Source organism: Colletotrichum orchidophilum (genome assembly GCF_001831195.1).
Source record: "Colletotrichum orchidophilum strain IMI 309357 chromosome Unknown Scaffold_124.1, whole genome shotgun sequence".
In the NCBI taxonomy this organism is placed as follows: domain Eukaryota; kingdom Fungi; phylum Ascomycota; class Sordariomycetes; order Glomerellales; family Glomerellaceae; genus Colletotrichum; species Colletotrichum orchidophilum.
The window spans coordinates 46052-69466 of record NW_019173080.1 but is presented as its reverse complement, the minus strand read 5'-3'; the positions used below and the strand labels follow the sequence as shown (position 1 = coordinate 69466).

At 53.7% G+C, this 23415-nt stretch overlaps 8 protein-coding genes across 8 annotated transcripts; 4 read left to right on the top strand and 4 right to left on the bottom strand.

Moving 5' to 3' along the window:
• Positions 1-484: 484 nt before the first annotated feature.
• Positions 485-1718, top strand: CORC01_11423 (deuterolysin metalloprotease; the record flags this gene model as incomplete). Its single annotated transcript, XM_022623047.1, has 4 exons — positions 485-707; positions 761-1449; positions 1505-1634; positions 1693-1718. The coding sequence occupies 4 exons, from the start codon at positions 485-487 to the stop codon at positions 1716-1718; spliced, it is 1068 nt and encodes a 355-aa protein (XP_022470446.1).
• Positions 1719-6396: 4678 nt separating this feature from the next.
• CORC01_11422 (uncharacterized protein) lies at positions 6397-10118 on the top strand (the record flags this gene model as incomplete). Its single annotated transcript, XM_022623046.1, has 2 exons — positions 6397-8926; positions 8980-10118. 2 exons carry the CDS (start codon positions 6397-6399, stop codon positions 10116-10118), a joined length of 3669 nt encoding a protein of 1222 aa, XP_022470445.1.
• A 508-nt stretch (positions 10119-10626) lies between these two features.
• Positions 10627-13115, bottom strand: CORC01_11421 (zinc finger protein; the record flags this gene model as incomplete). Its single annotated transcript, XM_022623045.1, has 2 exons — positions 10627-12651; positions 12708-13115. 2 exons carry the CDS (start codon positions 13113-13115, stop codon positions 10627-10629), a joined length of 2433 nt encoding a protein of 810 aa, XP_022470444.1.
• A 1265-nt stretch (positions 13116-14380) lies between these two features.
• CORC01_11420 (DEK C terminal domain-containing protein) lies at positions 14381-15408 on the bottom strand (the record flags this gene model as incomplete). The annotated part of the gene is made up of 4 exons (XM_022623044.1): positions 14381-14569; positions 14628-15086; positions 15194-15333; positions 15396-15408. The coding sequence occupies 4 exons, from the start codon at positions 15406-15408 to the stop codon at positions 14381-14383; spliced, it is 801 nt and encodes a 266-aa protein (XP_022470443.1).
• A 1771-nt stretch (positions 15409-17179) lies between these two features.
• Positions 17180-18331, top strand: CORC01_11419 (short-chain dehydrogenase; the record flags this gene model as incomplete). The annotated part of the gene is made up of 4 exons (XM_022623043.1): positions 17180-17266; positions 17323-17919; positions 17977-18133; positions 18198-18331. 4 exons carry the CDS (start codon positions 17180-17182, stop codon positions 18329-18331), a joined length of 975 nt encoding a protein of 324 aa, XP_022470442.1.
• A 337-nt stretch (positions 18332-18668) lies between these two features.
• Positions 18669-19751, bottom strand: CORC01_11418 (uncharacterized protein; the record flags this gene model as incomplete). Its single annotated transcript, XM_022623042.1, has 1 exon — positions 18669-19751. One exon carries the CDS (start codon positions 19749-19751, stop codon positions 18669-18671), a length of 1083 nt encoding a protein of 360 aa, XP_022470441.1.
• Positions 19752-20040: 289 nt separating this feature from the next.
• CORC01_11417 (uncharacterized protein) lies at positions 20041-20262 on the top strand (the record flags this gene model as incomplete). Its single annotated transcript, XM_022623041.1, has 1 exon — positions 20041-20262. A coding segment is annotated over one exon (222 nt), but the record flags the coding sequence as incomplete, so codon positions are not given.
• A 1085-nt stretch (positions 20263-21347) lies between these two features.
• On the bottom strand, positions 21348-22640 carry CORC01_11416 (uncharacterized protein; the record flags this gene model as incomplete). The annotated part of the gene is made up of 5 exons (XM_022623040.1): positions 21348-21578; positions 21638-21736; positions 21789-22309; positions 22367-22502; positions 22563-22640. The coding sequence occupies 5 exons, from the start codon at positions 22638-22640 to the stop codon at positions 21348-21350; spliced, it is 1065 nt and encodes a 354-aa protein (XP_022470439.1).
• Between the last annotated feature and the right edge of the window lie 775 nt (positions 22641-23415).

The following is a 23415-nucleotide window of genomic DNA, read 5'->3' as shown; positions in this document are numbered from 1 at the left end:
CACTTGCCGATTCCAGGCACTGCCCTTGCCCCCTTGTGAGGTGTATGCATCCCTCTCCAACTTCCTGCTCCTTCAGAGGTACTATACGCTTACCCTCCTTTAGCCTTTCGGTTCTCCTGTTGATCACAAGTAAGGTGTGCTCTCGATTCTTTGGCTCGACAATGGCGAGCGCCTCCCGCCCCATGGACTCTTCTTAGCCATCGGAACATCCTTTGGAGCCTCAAATTCCTGCCAGACTGCGATTTCGCGTGGCTTGGATCATGGCCGCTCTATTGCCCAACCGGATCGGGGAGCCACCAGATTTGATGTCAACTCGAGTGGTATCGTGCGCTGAACGGTAAGACCCGTTGAGTTTTCATTTAGTATAAAGCCAAATGAAATCCCATCCTCTTCATGGCTTTTCGTTTGGATCACCACTCTCAACTCCAACAGTCTCTCAACTATTCACCATCGACACCGAAAACTCTCCGCTTCGCAAGTCAAGATGAAGTTCTTCGCTGGTCTCACCATCCTGGCCTCCCTTGTGAGCGCTTCTCCCATCGAGCTCGTGAAGAGGGACACTCCGCTCCAAGCCAATGTGACCAAGAACGGCAACACGGCTGTCAAGATCGCCTTGAAAAACGTTGGCAAAGTTGACCTCAAGCTCTTCACTCCCGGCACCATCTTGGACACGGCTGCCGTTGAAAAGGTTGCCGTCTTCAATGGAGGTAAGAACTTTTCTAAAAAACCTCAAAATCCTGGCGCTGACTCAAATTATAAGACAACCGCCTCCCCTTTGATGGCGTCCGCTTGCGCATGGCCCCACAGAATCTCCTCACCGACGCCTCCTTCAGGACAATCAAAGCTGGCGAGACTATTGAATCTGCAGTCGACTTTGCAGAATTGCATGACTTGGGCAAGGCCGACACCTTCAAAGTCATGGTCAACGGCGGTATCCCTTACGCACAGGCCGGCTCGACAACCATCGCCGGCGTCCTGAACATCGACAGCAACACGCTCAACATCAACAACGTCAACGTTACCAAGGCGGCCCTCACACGCACGTCATACAAGCAGATGATCAAGCGAACCATTGTACAGTCCGATTGCAAGGGCGTTCAGAACAACACTGTGACCGCGGCTCTCATCAGCTGCCAGAAGCTCGCCCGCGCCGCTGCCGACTACGTCACCAAGGACGATAAGCGCTTGACCGAGTACTTCAAGTCGACTACCGCTGCCAGCAAGAAGACCGTCGTCGACACCTTTAACAAGGTCGCTTCCGAGTGCGGCAGCCGGAACAAGGGCGTCTCCAAGCAATACTGCAGCGACGTCTACAAGTCCTGCTCTCCCGGCGTCCTGGCCTACACCGTCCCGGCATACAAGTACATGGTCAACTGCCCTTTGTACTTCACTGCGCTTCCTTTGCTTACCACCGGTTGCCACAACCAAGACCAGTCGACGACAACTCTGGTACTTATTCTCTCCTCGAGACTTTTGAGTGGAGCTAACCATTTTGATCGTTTAGCACGAGATGACGCACTTGCTCGAGGTCAAGGGAACACTCGACTTTGGCATTTACGGCTACACTGCATTGAAGACTCTTACGAGCGCTCAAAACCTCAACCATGCGGATACCTATGCGGTCTACGCGAATGGTAAGTCAAGAGAACCCAAGAGCCAACTAAGAAGTGATGGCTAACACTCTAATTTCAGCTGTCAACATGGGCAAGACTTGCTAGCCGCGATGAGGAGTTGAGAGTTTTCGTACATATCCACCAACAAAGACTACCGAGTTCTTCTGTGCATATTCAACGGGACCGACTAGGCTAGGAGTCTACGCTGCTCCATGTATAGGCGACGGTCTTTTTTAATGTTCAACTTTAATGGTCAACCACTAGTACTTAGCTTTGGTATTGGGAATTAGAGGGGCCCTTAGATCTGTCATTTTCAACGCAATAGAAACGAGATCATGATTCATTCACACTTCACAGATATCTGATGATATAGTGACTCTAATGTGCTAAGAACCACCTGAGCCCCCTGCAATTCCGAGGCGAGAGCCTGTCTCCAATCGAAGTGGAAGAGCGAATGATGACGATTAGTTGTTCAAGTGCTTCCAGGACAAATGAAAAACAGGCCTGGTTGACGACTAGCCATCGTAGGTCATTAGTCTCGTATGTTATTATCGATAGTGCATCTTCTGTAGTCATCGCCATTGCTAGCAAAGCATACACGAGATCGAGGAAACGCTCAATTAAAGGTAGTTTAGGAAGAACAGTAAAGTAAGAAGAGTACAGCGACGAGCAAGAGTGTGGGCAAGAGCTTGTGTGAGGTTCTTCGTCAATTGCGCCCCAGTTAAATCATTCTGTCAGGGAAGGAGAAAGCAGGGGCAAGTTTTCGACAGAGACATCCGAGCGAGGATAGACTTTGTGTTGGACCATACCTGATTGACTAAGTATAGTCTTATATGGTAACTCGTTGTGTTTGTTGTAATCCTACGTCGTCCAAACGTTAGTGACAAGTCTGACACACGACCCTTGACCAAGGGGTGCCCATTTGGGGTGGCGGCACTAGGACACCAGGTCAACATGCAGGGCATAGACATTGACATGAAAAAGACCCGATCCTCGCCTGATCAAGCTTCTGGAAGCTCGTGACTTTCTTTCGCCAGCAGCATTTTCTAAATTCTAACCGGGACTCTGCATGGATGTTGCGGGTTGGGCATGCATGCTGTTCCCGGGCGCTAATGGCAAGGCGCAGCACAGGAGAGGCGGTCTTGATTTTTGTTGGAAAATAGTTTCCCTCCTAGATGAGTTGATGTACGCATACCCGTTTTTAATCTTTGTATTTTGAATACCATACCAAGGCGGGCCCAGCCGTGAGGGGCCAAGGAGGCGAAGCTCAATAGTTCACCTTACAATTTCACGTGCGGTTAGTTGGAGAGGAGCTCGAAGTCCGGGCTGCAAAGACTCGAAATAACATCGTATCTATCCCGTCCCGCTGGGACATTAGACATGGGTTTTGCCGTAGCCAGCCGTCGGCCTGAACATTAGATCCCAATCACTCAATGATGAGCCCCGCTGGGTGGGACCGTCGACCGTTCGTGACCTCGCACTCGGGCCCAAGAGCGGGTGCCGGTAATCGAAGGACTCTAGTGTACGGATACAGAAGTCTCTCATTTTCATGACCCGGTTAAGTGGATGTTGCGAGATGCGTACGCAACTACGCAATCGTCAATGGGGCTACTACTGTTTACGCTGCCCGCGCCTTGCACGCGTGTCATGCGTAACTCCGCATACTCATGAAAGCAGGACAGGTCCACAGGATACAGCGAGCTTGAGGTTGTCGTCGTGAGGGTTTTATGATACGTGCTAGTCCTGCAGGACGAAAAGTTTACCGAGTCGTGGGCCGCATCTTGTCCGTGCTTTATTACACGCGCGGGCGCCAGAGCCTCGAAGCCTAGGGGGAAGAAGCAAGGTTTGCTGGAATGCCCCGTGTGCTTTGGCATATTTTTAAACAGGTATTATTGCGCCGTCCCGGACGGCGCAGGACACCCGCGTAGAGTTTTGGGCCGTTCGGACTGGCAAAAGTGTAAAGCTTGCGAAGAAAGCACCGAAGCAAGGGATATGGGACGAGCTCGCATTGCACGGCCGGCACGTTGCGTAGGGAGACAATCACACACACGCACAGCAGAAAGGAAGGCCTAATACGAAAGGGATGGCGGGATGTCTAGGATGTCGCGTCTTGTCACTTGCAAAGTTCCATAGGGGGGAGATTCCGTGATTCCGTACGAACGCTGAGGGGATTGATCGGCCATGGCAAGGTTTAGTTGGCTGAACGGCGACAACAGTCTCTCTCGAGACCAAACACCTGTGCAAAGAATGGTTACACAAGTGCAAGCCACCGAGACTCGACAGAAAGTTACAGTGAACAGTCCATCTCTGTACGGACGTACTCCGTACGGATATCCTGAGGATAACATATTTGTTTGCGTGCTTGTTGTGACTTGTGAAGTGGGCGACGCGGGACGGACAAGTATCAGGGGGTGGCGAGTTACGCAGCAGGGTGGGTAGGTAACCTTGCCATAGTTGTCTTCCCTGTGCCGACAGGATCTCCTCTTCTGTGTCTTGTCAAAAGGTACGAATGCTGGACGACGTCTACACTACACAGTGCGATGGGCTCGGAGCCGGCTATTCTCCCGTGGCGCCAAAAATTGGTGCTCGTAGTTGCTTGCTTCCCGCACCTCCATCTGCTCCTGTTTTGCCAACCAGTGACGGCGAAGCTGCAGGAACAACCAGCATCACAGTCAGATCGCGGCGGTGCTAATGAGAAATATCCCCTGAGGACACTGTGTCCGACACACCTGATCTGCTGGATCAGCGGTTCCGTCAACCAAGATGGACCGCCACATCGACAGACTCGGCGAATGATCTGTTCCTCGACGGGCTGGACGGCGGCGCTGGATTGGCTCCGATTCGGCAGCCGACCAAAGAAACGAACGGGAAAACCCATTCACTACCGACCTCAAACAGCCATTGTGCCATGCTCTCTACGATGATTATGTAAACGACACTGAAGACAGCGACGGGACCACCGTGTAGACCGGGTCTTGATGTACTGCGTGGTGGTGCGTTCAGAGTACTACGTATTGCGTACTAGCGTATGCAGCACAGTGGACAGCGACAGCTAGCTCCCGCGAGCGGTCGAGGGTCGAGGTCGCAGTCCAGTCGGGTCCTGTGGATCGTCATCTTCAAGAACGCAGGTCCGGCCACATTCGCACCCTATCGTACAAGTTCTAACTTCCCCCTTACGGCGTGCGGGCGAAACCTTGCAACTGCAAGTGTGCAACTGTACCATTGCGACACCGGCCACTAGGCAACTCTGGTCAAACTTCTAAGCCATGTCGATTCGGACTCGGCGAGCGGCTAGGGGGGCCTGGTAAAAGGGTTCGGGACGCGGAGCCCTAACGAGGACCCTGGATCCTCTCTCTTGGGTTCTTGAATATGTGAATGGGAGGCTGATGATATTATATTGATGGCTGAATAAATGTCGAAGCTGGATGGGGCGGTAGCACGGCGGAGAGAGAGTCTGTTGGACGAACCTGACGACCAAATCAGTGTTCCGCTTTTCCACAGCTTGCTATGGAGTTTGGCAGATCATGCTGTTTGGGTTGGCACGCTTGGAACACCCCCGCGATCCCAGTTTGCCACAGTTTGAGGCTTCCTAGGGGCGATGCTTGTGTCCCTCGACCGTCGACCGTCGACAACGAAGGAGATGGATGTGGAGGGGGGACGGGATGCGCAGGGCAGAGAGAAAGCGTGTGGTGCCGCTGGCCGCTGGTGCGCTTCTTCTCCTCCCTTTTGAAACTGGGGGAACGCTTGCGAGCTCTGAATGGCCGAGGTGACGGTGGTGGGTGGGGCTCGCTTGACGGGAATGGTGGAGATGAACAGTGTGAAGCCGTTCCTATATGAGAAATAGGCACTATATACAAACTTCCTCCAGTGGTTTGTCTGACTTGTGCTGTCCGCTGTCCAAAGGTGTTGACTCTCTCAACTCCAGGCCTTGAACAAGCCCCGTTGCCCCGTTAGGCTCCCCGTTTGGTCAAAGTTGATCCTGGTCAGCCCGCTGTCCCGGTCGAGCCTACGACGACACCCACAAACGGCCGCTTATCCGCACTGTATACAAACGGCACCCAAGAGCTTCCCTTGCCTTCCACCCTTCCACAGCCCGCCTGGCGCCTGCCGGCTTTGCTGGTGACCTCCAGCTCCCGCCGGTTCCTGACAGACTTCCATAACCTACCTACCTTACGGAGGAAGGTAACCTGGGCTGCATTCACTGGCATGGTCACTGGGCTAATTAGGTACCTTCGGTAGCTGACAGACCTTGAGGTGACTTCCACCTCAGTGCATGCTTCCATTGGCTTACCCCCGGTGCGTGTGCTTGTACCTGTGCTTCACCCCCCCCAAAAAAAACCAAAGCTGACAAGGTCGAAATCGAGGTGAGAGAGCAAGAGCAGGAAACATTCAAACCCGTTGCTCTCGCTCCCTATTTCCAACGGAGCCACCACTCTTCTTCTCCATCTCCATCCTCACCTTCGTCCCCCCAACCTACCTCGCAATCCGTCAACGGAACCACTTCACCTATCCTTCATCAAACCTACTGTTGATACCTCCCATCCGCCTCCACAGCTGCATCCCACCTGCTGTGTACGGAGTACCTTTTCGTCTTTGTGGGCTCCGATTCAGTTCGCTAGCCCAACCCACATTCACATGGTCCTTTTCCGCCGTCGGACCATCAACACCACAACCACGAACACGACCTCTACGACGCCCACAGCTGCTTCCATGTCTCGCCTGCTCTTCAACCAACACTGGGAAGCGTTGATGTAAATCCCTTCCGCATTACAACAAATCTACCATGCTGCGACGGCCTCCAGGCGAAGGGACGCGCGTTGCTCGTCAGCGAACCTACCTCCTTGCTCTCGCTGTACTCGCCATCTCATGTCTACCCCTCGCCGATGCTCAGCAACAGCAGAAACCTATCGAGCCCATCCCCCAAATACACAGAGTCCATCAACACCAACCCGCTGCCGGAAGCAGTCAACACGAAGCCGTTCGTGATGTACTCCCTGACGCTGCTGCCCGCAACTGGGCCGCTACCAATATCAAGGCCGACAATGCTGTCGAGTCTCCGAGGCGTCGAAACTCCGTAACCTCGAAGCAATCCCAACCCAATAAACAAGAACACGAACGTCGGTCCGACCCCGACAACATACTCATTCCTCACGATGCGAGCGCCATCGCAACTTTGGCTCCGGCTCAGTCCGTGCGAGCACCTCCTTCTGGACATCGACCCATTGCCTCCCGCGTTGGAGGTGGTGGGATCTCTACGCAGCACCATGCGCGGAGTCTGAAGGACTGGGAAGTAGAAGACTTCGTTCTTATGGCGACCGTCGATGGACACCTTTATGCCAGTGATCGTAATCACGCCACTGAGCGCTGGCATCTCGAGGTTGATCAGTCAATGGTCGAGACGACACATTATCGTCTCAACGCGTCCGATCTGGACGATGACTACAACCATATCGACCACTACATCTGGGCCATTGAGCCCAACCGCGATGGAGACATTTACTACTGGTCTCCAGCAGGCTCCACTGAGCCCAGACTATTATCTACCGGCCTGACCATGAAGCAGATGGTTGACGAGGGCGCCTCGGCCCTCGATAATCCCCCAATCGTCTACACGGGCACTAAGAAGACCACCATGATCACACTTGATGCCGCTACGGGCCGCGTGCTCAGGTGGTTTGGCTCCGGCGGCTCCCACGTCAACGAAGCAGAGAGCTGCTTGCGCCCAAACGCACTATACGACCAGAACAACGAAGAGTGCCGCTCCGCCGGCACAATTACTCTGGGCCGCACTGAGTACGAGGTCGGCATAGCTCGCAGAGACGGTCGACCGATCGCTACTCTCAAGTTTTTCGACTGGACTCCTAACACAAATGACTACGACCTGCTCAACCAACACCATCAATCCATTGACCAGCGCTACCATACCACCACACATGATGGCAAGATCTATGGTGTTGATTACGCCAATGCTCACAAGGACAAACTGCCTATTTTCTGCAATGCGCAATTTGCCTCGCCTGTAGTCAAGGTCTTTGACGTCTGCAGACCCATGGGACTCGAACCCTTGAGCAACCCCGATCTCATTGTTCTTCCCCAACCTGTCCCACCAGCCAAGGATGACAGCAACGCCCGGATTCGAAGCCAACGCATCTTCGTCAACCAGACCGACACGGGCAACTGGTACGCTTTGTCCGGGCGTTCTTACCCTCTCATATTGGACGCCCCCGTGGCCAAGACTTCGTCACCTGACTGGCTCCAGCTTGCCCAACCGTGGGGCAAGCTGAACGAGACGCAGCGGGTTGGAGCAATGATCGGAACCCACTACATGGATGGTGTCATTAGGGGAAAGATCTACCAACCCCCTAGTCTACCTGGACGCGCAGAAGCGTCTGATGCAGTGGTGGACCCTGAAAACCATCCAGTTCTGCCCACTACTGTTCCAGACGACGCTGTAGAGACGCCTACCATCGTCAACAAAGTCAAGTCTATCCCGCATCACGTTTCCAACAGCGTTATCGACTTCTTCTCCAATCCTGTTTTGATTGTGCTCATTGTTTCCGTTCTGTTTTACTATCAGAAAGATCTACGTCGTTGGTACAAAACTAAGACGACGAAGTGGTATATGCGAGATGAGGCTGCTTCCGACACAGAGGATATGGGTGCCGATGCAACTCCTGAGCAAACGATCCATGACGAGATCCCTCCTTCTGCGCCTGAGCAGGCGGATGCACGTTCGGTACCACAAGAGGCTGCTGCCGACAAGCAGCTAGCGCCTGAGGGTTCAGTCCCCGCAATTGAACCTGCCACTGAGAACGAGAGAGAAAGTGAGAAGACGCCAATAGTTGATCAATTGGCCGCAGGCGTGGACAAGCAGTCTTCTGCCACCCCCCCTGAGCCCGGTACCCCTGATGTCAAAAAGAAGAAGCCTGCTCACCGTGGCCGTCGCGGAGGCACAAAGCACCGGAAGGGAAAGAAGAGAGAGGAGATGTCGCAGTCTCGCGACGACGAACCACCTGCTTCCGTCGAGGAAGCCGTCAACAAGGCCAAGAAGCTTGGTGTACAGGCTACTGGTTTGGAGCCCGATGTAATGACCATGACAAACGACATGCAAGCGGTAGGCGAGTCGATCATCAAAATGGGCGGCATCGAGGTCGACACCGAGAATCAACTTGGCACGGGCAGCAATGGCACCCTGGTCTTTGCTGGTAGATTTGACGGGCGTGAAGTGGCTGTCAAGCGGATGCTTATCCAATTCTACGATATTGCCTCTCAGGAGACGAAGTTGTTGCGAGAGAGTGATGACCATCCCAATGGTAAGATTTGAAAGACGAATGCTTCTGTGGACAAGTCTAATAAACAATTTTAGTCATTCGATACTATGCCCAGCAACAACGAGATGGATTTCTGTACATTGCTCTCGAGCGCTGTGCAGCCTCTCTGGCAGATGTCATTGAGAAGCCTCACCACTTCACCCGATTGGCTCAGGCAGGCAAGATGGATTTGCCTGGTGTCTTGTACCAAATCACCAACGGCATCCACCATTTGCACAATCTTCGCATAGTCCACCGCGATCTCAAGCCACAAAACATCTTGGTCAATATGGGCAAAGACGGACGACCGCGCCTTCTCGTATCCGATTTCGGTCTCTGCAAAAAGCTAGAAGGTGGCCAGTCCTCCTTCGGCGCCACCACCGGTCGCGCCGCGGGAACATCTGGTTGGCGAGCCCCTGAACTGCTACTCGACGACGATGCCAGGGACACTGCCACTATGGAGTCCAGCATTCAAAGCGGATCAGGATCTATACTTGTTGGTTCCGACATGATGTCCAACCGTCGTGCCACTCGCTCCATTGACATTTTTAGCTTGGGTCTGGTATTCTTCTACGTCTTGACGAATGGTTCACATCCTTTCGACTGTGGCGATCGTTACATGAGGGAGGTGAATATTCGCAAAGGCAATTACAATTTGGCGCCTCTAGATGCACTCGGCGACTTCGCGTATGAGGCCAAGCATCTTATCAGCTTGATGTTGAATGCCAACCCCAAGGAGCGTCCTTCAGCTCGTGATGTTATGGCTCATCCCTTCTTCTGGTCTGCCAAGAAGCGCCTTGCTTTCTTGTGCGACGTCTCGGATCACTTTGAGAAGGAACCCAGAGACCCTCCTAGCGACCACCTTGTTCACTTGGAGAAGCACGCGCAGGCGATCACCAAAGGCGACTTCCTGCGTCTACTGCCACGAGACTTTGTGGATTCTTTGGGCAAGCAGCGTAAGTACACGGGGTCCAAGCTGCTTGACCTGCTGAGAGCCCTACGTAACAAGAAAAACCATTACGAGGATATGCCCGATTCATTGAAGCGGACAGTTGGGCCTTTGCCGGAGGGTTATTTGGCTTTCTGGACAGTAAAATTTCCCAGATTATTGTTGGATTGCTGGAACGTGGTATGGACCGTGGAATGGGATAGTACTGACCGCTTCCGGGAGTACTATGAGCCGGCTGGTCTTTGAGGTAACCTTCGTTTGTCCTAGTCCACATAAAAGTCATTCTTTTCAAATGTATTTTCCTCGCCTGCGAACCGATGATGTTGCTAGTGAACGCATGGAAATGTCGGCGACCCTCGGGGTACTTACTAAGAGTCTCGATTCCCCAACTTTTAGCTGGCAATAAAGAGTACAGGTCACGTAAACTTTCTCTCGAGACTCCGAGCATCGTACCCACTGCCCCCTCGTGCGGGTTTGACGAAGTGTGTAGCCAAGTCTATCCGGGTCCTCATTGCTACAGACGACCTACGGTGGTAACCGAGAGGGCCAAGGCTCATATTTGCTCTACTTGACGGCCTGTTTATTTCTTGTTACTTTTCTGCAACTCCTAGGTTTTCTTTATTCCTTCTCAAAACTCCGGGCCACGTATGGCCAACTCCCTAGGTATTGAGCAATCTTCTTCACAGCGCGGCTTAATATGCCGTTAAATACTGTCACTCATCCATCACAACGCCTCGTACCACCAACTTCTTCTTTAACCCCACTGGACAAGCACCTTTTTGCCCTTCTTCTTCTTTCCGCCTGTGCTCTGGACAGCGTCCTCCTCCTCCTTCTCCGACACATTCTCGCTTGCTGCTCCGCTTCCCGGGGCCGATCCCCAACTGAAGCTGCTAGCGGCACCGCCAAGATCGCGTCGTACACCTCGGCCCGTGCCGTAGCCGAAGATTGTTGTGAGGGGTTTCTGCGCTGGGGGCAACGCGGGGAAGGCAGAAGATGGCGGCGGGCGACCGGCGGGCGTCGAACGCACCGGGCCTGCGGGGCCGGATGATCTGGAGGCGGAAGGTTTGTTCGGCCCGATCCAGGATGGCTGGGGTGCCGAAGACTTGGATGACGAGGAAGCCGCGGGGAGCGCAGGGAATGCGGATGATACTGGTGGAGGACGCGAGCCGCTCGATGACGAGACCCAGTTACTCGAAAAGGCCGGTGTCACGGGCTTAGGTCCCGAGGCGCCGGCTCGGGTGCTGTTCTTCAGCCTTAACACTCTGTTTGAGTGCTTCTGGTTCTGGTTCGGTGCCGCCGCTGGTGCAGTGGGGGATGGGGAGGCCGCGCTGGCCCAGCCGCTTGAGGCTGTCGTCGCGCCGTGCATACCGCCCAAGCCAGGCAGAGACGGGTAATCTTCATTGATGGCTCTCCAGTCCTGCCATGCTTTATGCAGGGCAGTGACCTTGCTCTTGTCCTCGAACAAATCAGCAACCTCACGGACCAGAGTGCCCAACGCGTTTGACGATGTGTCGGCGAAGAGCGAAAAGAAGGCATCGACCAGTTGAGGGGCGGTAAGTTTTCCTTTCCGGAAATTCGAAATGTACTCGCGGAACGCATTCATCTTGGACTGGTCGTGGCCAAGCATGTTTGAGGCGCGCTCAACAACTCCTTGGTGGCGCAACATCACCGCCCTCTCCTGAGGAGGCAACGATGCGATATCGGTCACGTTGAGCTGCTCCATCTCGACAGTGGGCAACACAGGTGCAGGGTTAGCCGCGGCTGCGGGACCTTGACGTGATGATCCTCCAGGTGCCGGCGCACCGTTACCTCGGCGAGTCGAGGAAGCCGGTGTCGTGCTTGATGGCTGGGAGAGCGAGCCATCAAAGGTGCGGTTGGAAACTGACTGTGCTGAATGGATGGCCATCTGTCTTTGGAAGGCAAGCTCATCGCGACGGAGCGGTTGCGCAGAGCTCTGGGGTATGGGCTCTGCATTGGGATCCCGACCACGGCCACGACCTTGGCGTCCGCCTGAAGGTCCATCGCCACTGCCGCCGCTTCTTCCTCCCCCACTCCCTCCGCGTCTCTCGTTCTCGTATGGCGATCTATAGTCAAAGCCTGACATGTTGACTACCCTCGCATCTCTCCGAACATCCTTGGACAGAGAGTTGCCATGCTCTGCCAGTTGATGTGCCTTCAAGTCCATCTCCGACTCAAAGACGACGAACTTCTTCTCCAAACATTCTTTATCCAGACAAGGGAAGTGATCTTTTTCGAAATGCTTCTCTAGGGCATTGTAGTTGACAAAGTAGTGGGGGTGTCTCGAGTCTCTCCGGTCGCAGATGAAACATCTCTCGTGCTTTTCGCGACAGTGATCAAATAGCTTATCGTCGTCGTAGAAACGCGATCCGCAGAATCCGCAGAGTGGGTGGCCCTTAAAGCCCGTCTGATCAATGGCACCTGGTCTGTCGTCTCCATGTCTCATATGCTTCTCGAGCTCTTTGTCCGCGAAGAGCTCGTGCTCGTGAGTAAAAACCTTCTTGTTCCTGGTACACAGGTCGCACATCTTCATTTGATGCGTTGAGCGGACGTGCCTGTGAAGATCTGGCCAGCCTAATCCAGCGAAAACGCAGTCCTCCGCAGGGCAGTTGTATCGGAGGAGCACGACAGTGTCGCCAACAATCTCCTCGTTGGTATATCGAATACCAATGTTGCTGTCGAAACTTGTAATGTCGGCGTTGGTGTAATCTTCGTATCGCTTATTCGCATCCTCTGTGAAGACGACGAAGGGAGAAGGAGTCTAGCTTGGGGTCAGTTTCCGCGTATCAGTATAGCGCCAGTGGAAGTAAGACTTACTCGGCAATGAGGACAGTCCTTGGTCTTGTACAGGGCCCTCATGCGAAGACCACAGATGTGGCAGGTCTTGTGGTTGCATGGTGCAATCGAGTGGAACTTGATGGGCTCTGCGCAGATGAAGCATACCTCTCCGTCGCTACTCGCCGTATCATCATCCTCTGCGGCCGTACGTGTAAGCACCTTGTTATCGGCCTTGGTGATAGATGGATGAGATGTGCTCGAGGTGTCTGGCTGAGTTGGCACTGCAGCGTTGTTACCGCCCCTGCCACGTCCTCCTCTTCCTTTTCCCCGGGTTCCAGAATTGCCTCCTCCTCCTCCTCCTCCTCCTCCACCGCCGCGACCTCTTCCGCGGTTACGACTGCCCCTCGAGGGGTTAGAGTCACCGCCCGCAGCTTGAGTGTCGGCCATCGGGAGAGTCGTCTTTCATGCAGACAGCGGGCGTGGAAGCCAAGGATGGGGTTGTCCAGTCGGCTGAACAGCTCGGTCGAGACCAGCTGTCTCTCTTGTACCAACAGTGCGCTTGTTTGATGCGCGAAAATGGTCTTCGACTTAGACTTGGTTATGACCCGGTATAGCTGCAGCTGGAGAGCTAGTTCCGGAGTGTGTGTAATGGTTTTGAAGTGCAGCGCAAATGGAGGCAAAAACGAGAGAGGGCTTGGATGTAGGCGGGCAGCCCGGTACTTTTAATCGGGCGCGGCGAGACGAGAGACGTCGAAATTAATGATTATGTGTGGCTCCCAAGGGAACCGCAGGTGGGTTGGGTTGGCTCTGGCATTGGTGGGCGGAGGGAATTCATGGCGGGGTCCAGCAAAAAGTCCCCTTGCTTGTTGCTGCCCCGGGACGGCTAAGCGACCGGGGTTTATCCGTGCTCTCGGTGTGCGTCATTCACCCCTGCAACCGCCTGCTGCCACCGCCAGGTTCAAGAAGCTTCGAAGGTGCTGGGGTGGTTGCACAGGCTTACATAACAGGAGAGATGGAACATAAGCTAACAGCTGAGCTTCATGGAGTCACCAGCAAGGTCTAGGACACGTGTGGCTTCGCACCCAAGTCATGGAGGCGGTGCACGAGAGATGGATAATCAAGTCTTCTTGAGACTTCAAGGATTGGAAATCATCCATACTCTAGAGTATATGCAAGATGACTCATCTGTAATCATCCTTTCTCGTACGGATACGAAAGTCCTGACAAGTCATAGTTACGCTGTGGCAACTTATTCTCTCCTTTGATGCCTCTCTGCTACTCTCTGAACTAGGTAAAGGGAGTAATATATCGTTATCACTCGAAAAATATTGCGTCGCTGGAGCGGCATGATGCTAATCAAGTCTGTTTGAATAGAGTGTCTAATGGAGACTAGTGTCGACCTACTCCAAAGGCCGAGCTAGCCCAGATTCTCTACCTGGCGTAAAGCCTGCAATTGCAGCAATGGCTGCGACGGCCTGCATGGCTAAATATGTGAAGATGCCATGCCGACAACGGACCCACCCTCTACTAATATCTTCCTCGAGAAAGCACTCGGTACTTCGCGGTTCACCGTCCATTTGCTGCCTATACCCGGATGCCCAACCAAACCGCCCGAAAGTTCTGATTGCCAGTCCCAAACCAGAAAGACGCCACTGCTTTAAATCGCCCCGCTCGTCCGTGTTATTTTCATCCTGGGCCACCTCCTTATGTTCTTACTGCTCTTCAACCGGGTAAAGGTGGGCGCCGATCATCTTGTTCATCTGGAACATATCCACCTTAGATTGCTTGAAAATGGCATGCATCTTGTCGTCGCAGAGAATTTGTCGCTTGTTTTCTGGATCCTGCAGGTCGTTGCCTTTGATGTGTTCCCAGAGCTTCTTGACAACCTGCGGGCGAGAGAGCTGGAGGGAAAAGTTAGCATGTAACCACCACCCCACATGCCCTCCGGCGAGGCCATACCTGGGGTTCGCCAAGCAACTCTGACAACGGTTCGCTCAGGTTGAAGGGCTTTTGGAATCCACCGCCAGCCTTGCGTTTCGGTGCTTCCCCGTTGTCCTCGACGTCACTGTCATCAATTTTCTTGTCGCTCTTCTTGCGAGGCGCCTTCTTCTTTTTGACCGCCTTGCCGCCCTTGCTACTTGCGCCGTTGCCGCCACGAGTCGTCCGTCCTCTGGCCATTCTGTTCTCCTGAGCTTGTAGCTCAGCGGCGAGCTTGGCGTCGGCGTCTTCTGACGAGTCTTCGCGCTTCTGCCTCTTCCGGACAGGCGCGACGGACACCTCAATCTCGCCATCGATATCATCGTCGTGACCGTTGGCTTCTCGCTTCGGGGCGGGACTTGCGGAGTATGAGTCCGGTGCTGCGTCATTGGATCCGGAGATGGCGTCGAAGCGCTCTTCGATCAGTGCCTTGATGGCATCCTGCAAGCACTTGGGTCAGCTTCAGCTCATCGAGAGGTACCTGCCAACTGACTTGGGTAGCAAAGGTATATGCCAGCAGTTGGCGGCGGGATCGTTGAATTTGTTACCTTTTGATCAGTCAAGTCCTTCCCGCCAAGAGCTTTCTCCAGACCCAAACGGATTTTCTTGCGAGTGATGGTCGTCAAGTCTGCGGTCGCGAGAATACCGTCAATGATGGCGGTGTAATTATCCTCATCCTCGGAGCTGACTGCACATTTCACTTTAGCGACGGTGTGGCAGGCAACGAAACCCAGAATGCAGGAAACGTACGGGGAAGAGACATGATGCCGCCGGAGTGTATGATATTCCTGGACCAATATTTGTATATGTGTCGAGATTCGATCCGAAGCGGCCGATAGTTACAGGTGCACGGCCGGTTGAGGTTGTGGTCGACCGAGAGGATATGAAGCAAGACGCAGCTGGCCGGTCGATAGTGGCGGAGGAAGATGAGGAAACGGCAAGGAGGTCGTAGTCGGCAGGTGGGATGTGTAGTTGGCCTCGAATCAAAGCATGTCTTTTGCTACCTAACCCTACCTTGACATCAGAGGGAATGCGCGACGAGCATGGGAATTCGACTAGGGAATTCGACTAGATAGTGCGAAGCGGGATAGCACGATCCACGCCTCTGGCTGTATCGCGGCGGAGTGCATCAACGTGCCGACGCACACACAAGGCTGAAAGAGGACGATCTCGTAGTGGGGCGTCGCTGCCAAGGCGGGAGTCGCGAAGGATAGATGATGCACCCGTTGGATTTGAATATAAGGTGTCGGTTGAAAAGGTGGTGGTCTGGGGGGGTGAAAATGGAACGAGGAGGCTTCGTTCCAAACAGCCAGATGCGACGAGTATGCGGTGTCGGTGCAGTGTGTGGTGCGATCTGTGGCCCGGGCAAGAAAAGGTGAGGCTCACACTTTCCGATGTTTGGTTCTTGCCGGTACCTTTAGCGTGTGCTCTGTTCTGAGGACCGGGTAGGTATCCGTAGACACCTGAGCAACCAAAACCGACGAATAGGAAGCCCAAGTGCAGAATATGTGTGGCTGAAAGGAAAGACGGAAAAAAAGTGGTCTTGGGTCTTGCATTAGACGTTGGCTCGTGCTGCCATCAGTTCCAGACCGCGACTCCGTGCCAATCACATTGCCGAATTGACTCCCGGCTGATGTTCCTTCGGCAGGCCCCCCCACACCGGTCGATTGACAAGCATCACGTGGCTCGGTTTGCACGGCCGGGGAAGGCACCGCCGTGAGGTTTTACTCAGTCTTACCTCATTGGATGTCAATCAGAACATCTCAGCCTCCGTCGCACCTGCACGTCCTGGAATCTCGACATGGTTCGAAGCTTGTCTATTTGTTACGTACCTAGTAAGCCGCTGTGGCGGATACTTGCATGAGGCGAATTGCAATAGCCACGCTCCAGTTCAGAGTCAGGACAGTCACCTTAGGTTACCTCATGCCGTTGACCGTATCTCACTCACTGTTCCTGAGGTTTCGGTACCTTGCTCAGTGACAATTCAAACGCAAAGGTCGAGCGACGGATAGGTCTCCCCTTTGCGAGGCAACCCCCCTTTAGAACGAGACGAGAAGTTTCGCTACGGATACCACGTCTCGAAACCGCCCAAGAAAGCCAGCCTTGTCATCTTCAAGTACATCACAGGGTACTTCTCAAGGTGCCTTACTGAGGATGACGTTACACGGCTCGACTTCGGTCGCCTGTCAGCACCTTGTCGGATCGGGGAAGCTGACCCTCGGTGTGCTGTCCAATCAAAACATCGAAGCCCCCTCGGTGAAGATCAGCACGGATCCCAAATCGGCAAAGGCGCACTCCACCATTCCAAGTTAGCTTCGGGCCAATGAAGTCTCCGGCGGTCACAACTGTATGATATTCCTCAGAACACCAAACTACCTTTTGTGATCGGACTTAGCCATTCAAGTGGTGACGTCGGTTTCCGTAGTCACACTCAACTTATTCCATTCCCATCCTCAACCCAGCACTTCTGTCTTGTATTGTCTAGATCAGTGCATTCCATCTTGCTTTCCATTCCGTCGGGCAGAAAAGTCAGAATGCTCAACCCCTTCAGCATCTTCACTCAGGCCTTTCCGCCGCGGCCGCAGTTCACTGAGAAGGATATTCCTGATCTCTCTGGCAGGGTTAGTCAATAGCGTAATGTGATGAATATGAGTCGCTTGAAACTTACACGTCGCAGGTCTGCATCGTGACGGGAGCAAACACTGGTGTTGGCAAGGAAGTCGCACAGATTCTCTACTCCAAGAACGCCACCGTCTACGCTACCTCTCGTTCAGAGGAAAAGGGTCGTTCTGCCATTGTTGCTATCAAGGAGGCAGTGCCCAATTCCACCGGAAAGCTAGATCTCCTCACCCTAGATCTGGCTGACCTCACCACCATCAAGCCCGCAGCCGACACCTTCCTCGCCAAGGAGACACAACTCCATCTTCTCATCAATAATGCCGGCGTCATGATGCCACCTCAGGGGAGCAAGACGGCCCAGGGCTACGAACTACAGCTGGGAACGAACTGTGTCGGCCCGTTTCTCTTCAGCAAGCTGCTGACGCCGACTCTGGTGCAAACGGCCAAAACAGCACTCAAGGATAGTGTTCGCATTGTCTGGGTTTCCAGTTCAGCCGCAGAGGTTTTGTCGCCTTGTCCCGCCATTGAGATCGATAACCTCGACTACAACAGGGATAGAATCAAGGAGTTCAAGTACGGCATCAGCAAGGCAGGCAATTATTTTCACTCCACTGAATTTGCCAAGCGACACAAAGCCGACGGCGTCATCAGTCTCGTAAGTCTCGGCGCAGTCCTGGCGTAGATGCGAAATGGACAACTGATTATAAATAAGGCATTGAATCCTGGAAACCTCTCATCAGAGCTGGACCGGCACATCACAGCGCTGATCCCGACGTTGTTCAGGAAAGCCACCACATATCCCGCTATCAATGGTGCTTACACTGAATTATTTGCGGCGCTTTCTCCCGACGTGACGATTGAAAAGACAGGTGATTGGGGTGGGTTTGACCTTGTCTGTTGACTTTTGTGGATTGCTAACCAGAAGGACCTTAGTTATTCCATGGGGTCGATTTTATGCTATTCGGGATGACCTTGTCCAGGGCTCCAAGTCTCGCGAAGAGGGTGGCACAGGCCTCGCCGAAGATTTTTGGAGATGGACCGAGGAGCAGGTAGCGAAATACCTATGATGTACGCATACGAGCACTGAAAGAACCCATAGAGGTCAAACCCCTTCTAAGCCATGAACTTTGCTACTCATATCTCCACGAGCGAATCCAGCGATACGGCGAACTCAAGGTAGATGAAAGTGGCGAGTCATTGGTTCAGTTTCACACGTGCGGTGAGTTGGTAGCCATTGACGTCGTATACTGAAGAATATATTCAAAACTAAGTCCAGTAGGCATAGTGACAAGTCTTATATGCAAAAAAATGATATGTACATCAAAAATGGTCCTTTTCTCGCCTCAGAGTCCAAGTGAACGACCAAGCCACCTCATCCACGAGCGCCGTCAATGACAGCGGCACTTAGTTGCGCTTCTGGAGGTTGCGGCGGCGGCGGCGGCGGCAGGCGGGCTTACCACCAGCAGAAGCAGTCGGGGTAGGGCTGGAGGCGGGAGCGGACGGCTCCTCAGGGACAACCGGGGCAACGGGGGTAGAGGGGACAGGAGTAGCGCTGGGGGTGGTGGTAGGGGCCGCGGCGGAGGGGGCGTCAGCAGCGGGGGCAGAGGGAGCGGCAGCAGCTGGGGCAGAGGGAGCGGCAGCAGCTGGGGCAGAGGGAGCGGCAGCAGCGGGGGCAGAGGGAGCGGAGGAGCCAGAGCCAGAAGATCCAGAGCCAATAGCCTTGGTGATTTCACCATTCTCGATGTAAACACCAGAGAAGTAGAAGTCCTCGGTCTCATCGGCGTAGCCTTCACGGGGGAGCTCGAGGACACCGACGTGGAAGTCGGCACCGTTGCTAGAGGCGGAGGCCGGGACGGGGGCAACGACCTGGGTCAGGGGGTCGGAGCCGGTGGAGTGCCAGAAACCGACGGAGCCACCATCGAAGTCGATCTCGTAGACCATGTTGTGCCAGGTGTCAGCATCCCAGTTGACGCTCCACTGAGTCTTGCCGCCGACATCCCAGCGGAGGAGGGGGTCCTCGGTGCCAGTGGCGCCGCTCTGCCAACCAGACTTCATCTCAACAAAGTGGCTCTCGAAGAAGGCGATCTGGTGCTCCTTGTTCAGGGAGGGGGCGTTGGTAGCGCTGCGCTTCAGGGAGAAGTGGTAAAAGAGCTTGCCCTTGCCGATGGCGGCGGTGGTCTGGGGGATCAGCTCGGTACGGCGCATGGTCTGGCCGTTCCAGAAGGAGGTGCTGGTCAGGGAAATCTTGACACCCTGCTTGGAGCCCGTGTCGGCCGGGTTCTTGAAGTCCTCGGAGAGGTTGACGTATTCGGTGGTGGCGCCGGAACCGTGGATGTAGTACTGGTAGGGGCCGGTCTGGGTGCTCCAGGACCACTTGTCGAGGTCAGTGGCAGAGGTCATGTCATTGAAGCGACCATCCCAAAGAATCTCGCCCTGAGCGCGGGTGGCCAGCAGAGCCGCGCTGGCGATGCTCCAAGTGAACTTCATTTTTGCAGTAAGGAGGTGTCTGAGAAGACTCGATGGTTTGACTTTGTATAAGTGAGTGAATGCCTAAACCGACCGGGCGGCTTGGAGAAAGCTTGAATTGTAGAATTTGAACGAATGGAAGGTTTCGAAAAGAAAGAGAGGACGCAGGTCGCAGCAATCGATGCCTTGGCCTTGCTTCAGGAAGTTCAGTAAACGATAGAGAATGTAGCTAAGCTCAACGGAGACGAAGCAAAGGGGTACGCGTTGGCGTACCGGCTCCTTTATGTAGGTAGGTCCCTGGGCTTCCAGAGGTCTGCCCCCCTCGAGACGACTTTTCAATCCATGTTCGCTCCGTGGTTCCTGGAAAGGAGATGACCCCGCAGGTTTAGCGGCGAGGAATAGAGTAGAAGGCTCCATTGGGGAAATGGGCCATGCAGAAGCACTTTGTTTCACGGCAAGGTCTCACGGTTCAGCAGATTTCCAAAGGCGTGCGGCGTGCCATTTGCCAGCTTTATCAAGCGAGGGCCCGTGAGTGGGTTTAAATTGCGGAGTTGTCCCTGACTTCAGGTGAGGCCGTGGTTGATGAGGCCACACCATATCCGTACATGTCCGTATCCGTATATGTGCGGCATGCAGGTCCCATGTTGCGGCGGCAAGGAGGGGCATCGCAAGAGGCAGAGGCTGCATCGGCCCGCAGCGAAGGGAGTCATGGAAATGCCAGAGCGCGAACAGCACAGTGAACTTGAATGGGAGAGCGGACCAACAGAGCCCTACGGGTATACAGTAGAGAAATGAACAGGGCGGCTGCTGGGCGCTTGATGTTAATGAAGGCGAGTCCACATCTCGTTTGCATCTTGTATAGATGACAATGCAGGGGGTGTTTAAAAGCTGAGAAAATTCGCGTTGTATCCGAGGTCGTGGCCCTCGTGGCCCAGAGCCCAGGCGAAGCTTCCCGTCTGCTGGTGGGAAATTTGGGTTAGGGGCTTGGGGTGGACCCTCTAGTCCGAATCGGGGCCATTTCCAAACAAGCCAGCTGCCAAGTGCCCCTTTTCGGCACAACCGGGAATACCCTTCTTGGGCCGCGGGCGTCCGCCGCGCGACATTCGAGTTCGTCCCAAAACTTAATTCCCAAAGCCACCGCTTGTCAAACTCCCACGGCTGCCACTGTCGGGTCGTAAGTTGTGGGCAACGGCATGGCGGTGGGAAGGGCTTTGTATGACGTGATGTGTTATACCCGGAATAATGTTTTTGGTTTCGGCTATCTCTCACCTCAAGGTAAGGTATTACCAAGGGTCAAAACCTATAGGTATGTCAAGAACTAAGGTGGCAGATCTCCCGAGGCCAGCATGCATACCCGGGCCCGAACCTCCGGAATGTACACAAGTCGCCCCAGCTTTCTCATTGGGGGGCTTCGCATCAGCTCTGATCGACGCAAGACAACAGTCGACATACAAAAGGGCCGTAGGAAATACCAACGCAATACATCATTTCTGGTCTTCTGGTACACAGCACTGACATGTAACCAGAAGCTGCAGCATCTCCATGAGTTTTCCACAAGCAACCAACCATCCGGTCATTTACCTTCAATTTATCTGTAAAGCCTACGTACGTACCTCTTCACGACCGAAGGTACTCACAGACACTCTTTCCCCAACGCGATGCCCCTTTGTATACCCACATGCCAGGCGCATTGCCGGTCTTCAGACCTTCTATGGCATCAGCGAGCACAGGCCCGAACCCCTCCTTCTTCACCTCTTCTATAGGCGTGAGATACGTCTTGAATGAGAACAGGATCGCCCCGGTCCTGGGAAGCCTGGTCAAGGTTTGTAGTTCTTGGCGTAAACGAGCCTATACGTTGTGAGTTCCTAGGCAGATGATGCATGCAAGGTTCAAGACGGTCATCTCACCTTTGTAATGTCAACATCCTCATCCTCTTCTGTCTTGTCGCCTTCGTAGATATGCAGATTGCCTGGACTGAAAAGGTTGTCGTGGGTCGAGACAGACCACTTTGTCACTCATCAGCTGGAAGCCTCGACATTCGGGAACGCAAAGACTCACGTTCATCCGCTTGAAGCTCTTTCCGACCTGCAATCGACTGAAGAAACGTTCCATGCTGCCACCAATCTTTTCGTATGAGGGTACGGGCGTATGGATGTCCTTCATCAGCTTCCCTAGCTTATCGGAAGGGTCGAATCCGGCGGGATGACAGCAAACGAATGCCACAGCACGATGGCCTTCTGTTGTCTCAACCAGCAAGAACATATCGTCTTCCACGGTCTCTCCCAGAGCCTTTAGCGCAGCCACCGGGTCCTCCGGCGGCGTGAGGGGTAGCGATGTGTTCGTGACGTGATTATGGAATTCAGTCATGTCTTCGGATAAGGAGAACATAGTTGGATACCGTTTTGGCAGATACTCTGACAGCAGATAAGTCCAGGTCTCATGGAGAGCAGGTATGCCTTCTGGGACAGCGCCCGCCACCATTGACCTATGCTTCTCTAGGATTTGCCGACGCTCAGTAACTCGTTCAAGATAGTTGTTATCTATAATGATGAGGTCTTCAGGAGGGCTTGCGTGGATGGCTAGGGTGATTCTTCGTCAGAACCCAAGCGGGATTACTTTAGTTAGTGACGGCGTACCCATGGTAATATGATAGACTGGCTTGAATGGCCGGTGCTTGGCAGGATCAACATTCTGCCAGTCAAAATCTTTCAACGGTTTTATATCAGTCTTTTCATCTGACTTCTCCTGGGAGCTGGCGACCGCAAGCTTTGCCTTTGTCGTAGTCAGACGTCTCATTGAAACCTTCCTAGATTGAAAAGATCTCAGACGCACCTTTGTGGCATATCGCCACTTCCATCTCCAAGCGGAAAACAGCAATACAGCTACAGCCAAAGCTGAGAGGAGGAACATATCGACGCAATGGAATAGCCTAGGATGTGAAGCCTGGATAGAAAGATGTTTGATGTATTGGTGAGATGGGATGAGTTGCATCGTTTCAGTCTGGATACCATCTGGTGACGTGACTCAGGGCAACACCCAACTTATACGGCGAGGATCCCTGATACAAGTCGAGGAGCCAAGAACAGACCGTTATCGGCCCATACAGTAGGGTACTACACCGCGTCCCCGCTAGCACTCTCTAAACTTTCCAAATCGTGAAATCCCGCCCAGGGCCGCGATACCTCTTTTGGGCAATAGATTGAGACTACCAGGCAATCGTCTGACCTCGATTGGCCCGGCCAATGAGGTTCGATATATTTAGTCCATAAAAAGAGACATGCAACAGCATTCCGTTCTCTCTGAATGTGCACCAATGTATCAAGACCCAGCGTAATTAGCTTATCAAGCACACGCCGTCGCATTCTACTGCCGGTAGATCTCCCACCTGGGGATGTTGTGTTGAAGCCAATGCTTCCCCGCAAATGGCGCTTGCCACCCACAGAACGACTCTAAGTCCATTTGATGATGTCGTCTTGTAAGCCCGCGATATCAGCTTTTTGAGGATTTTGTACGTAACAGAACTTGAGCAATGTAATGCTTCAGGCACCGGCTCGACCTTCCTACTTCAGCCCATTCCCGGAGAGAGGGGATTTGCATGGCCGCGGCGCGCAGACACCTAACCAAGAATCAATCCCAGTCTCCCAACCACGAGTCTATGAGAGGTGATCGTGAGATCTTGGTGCAG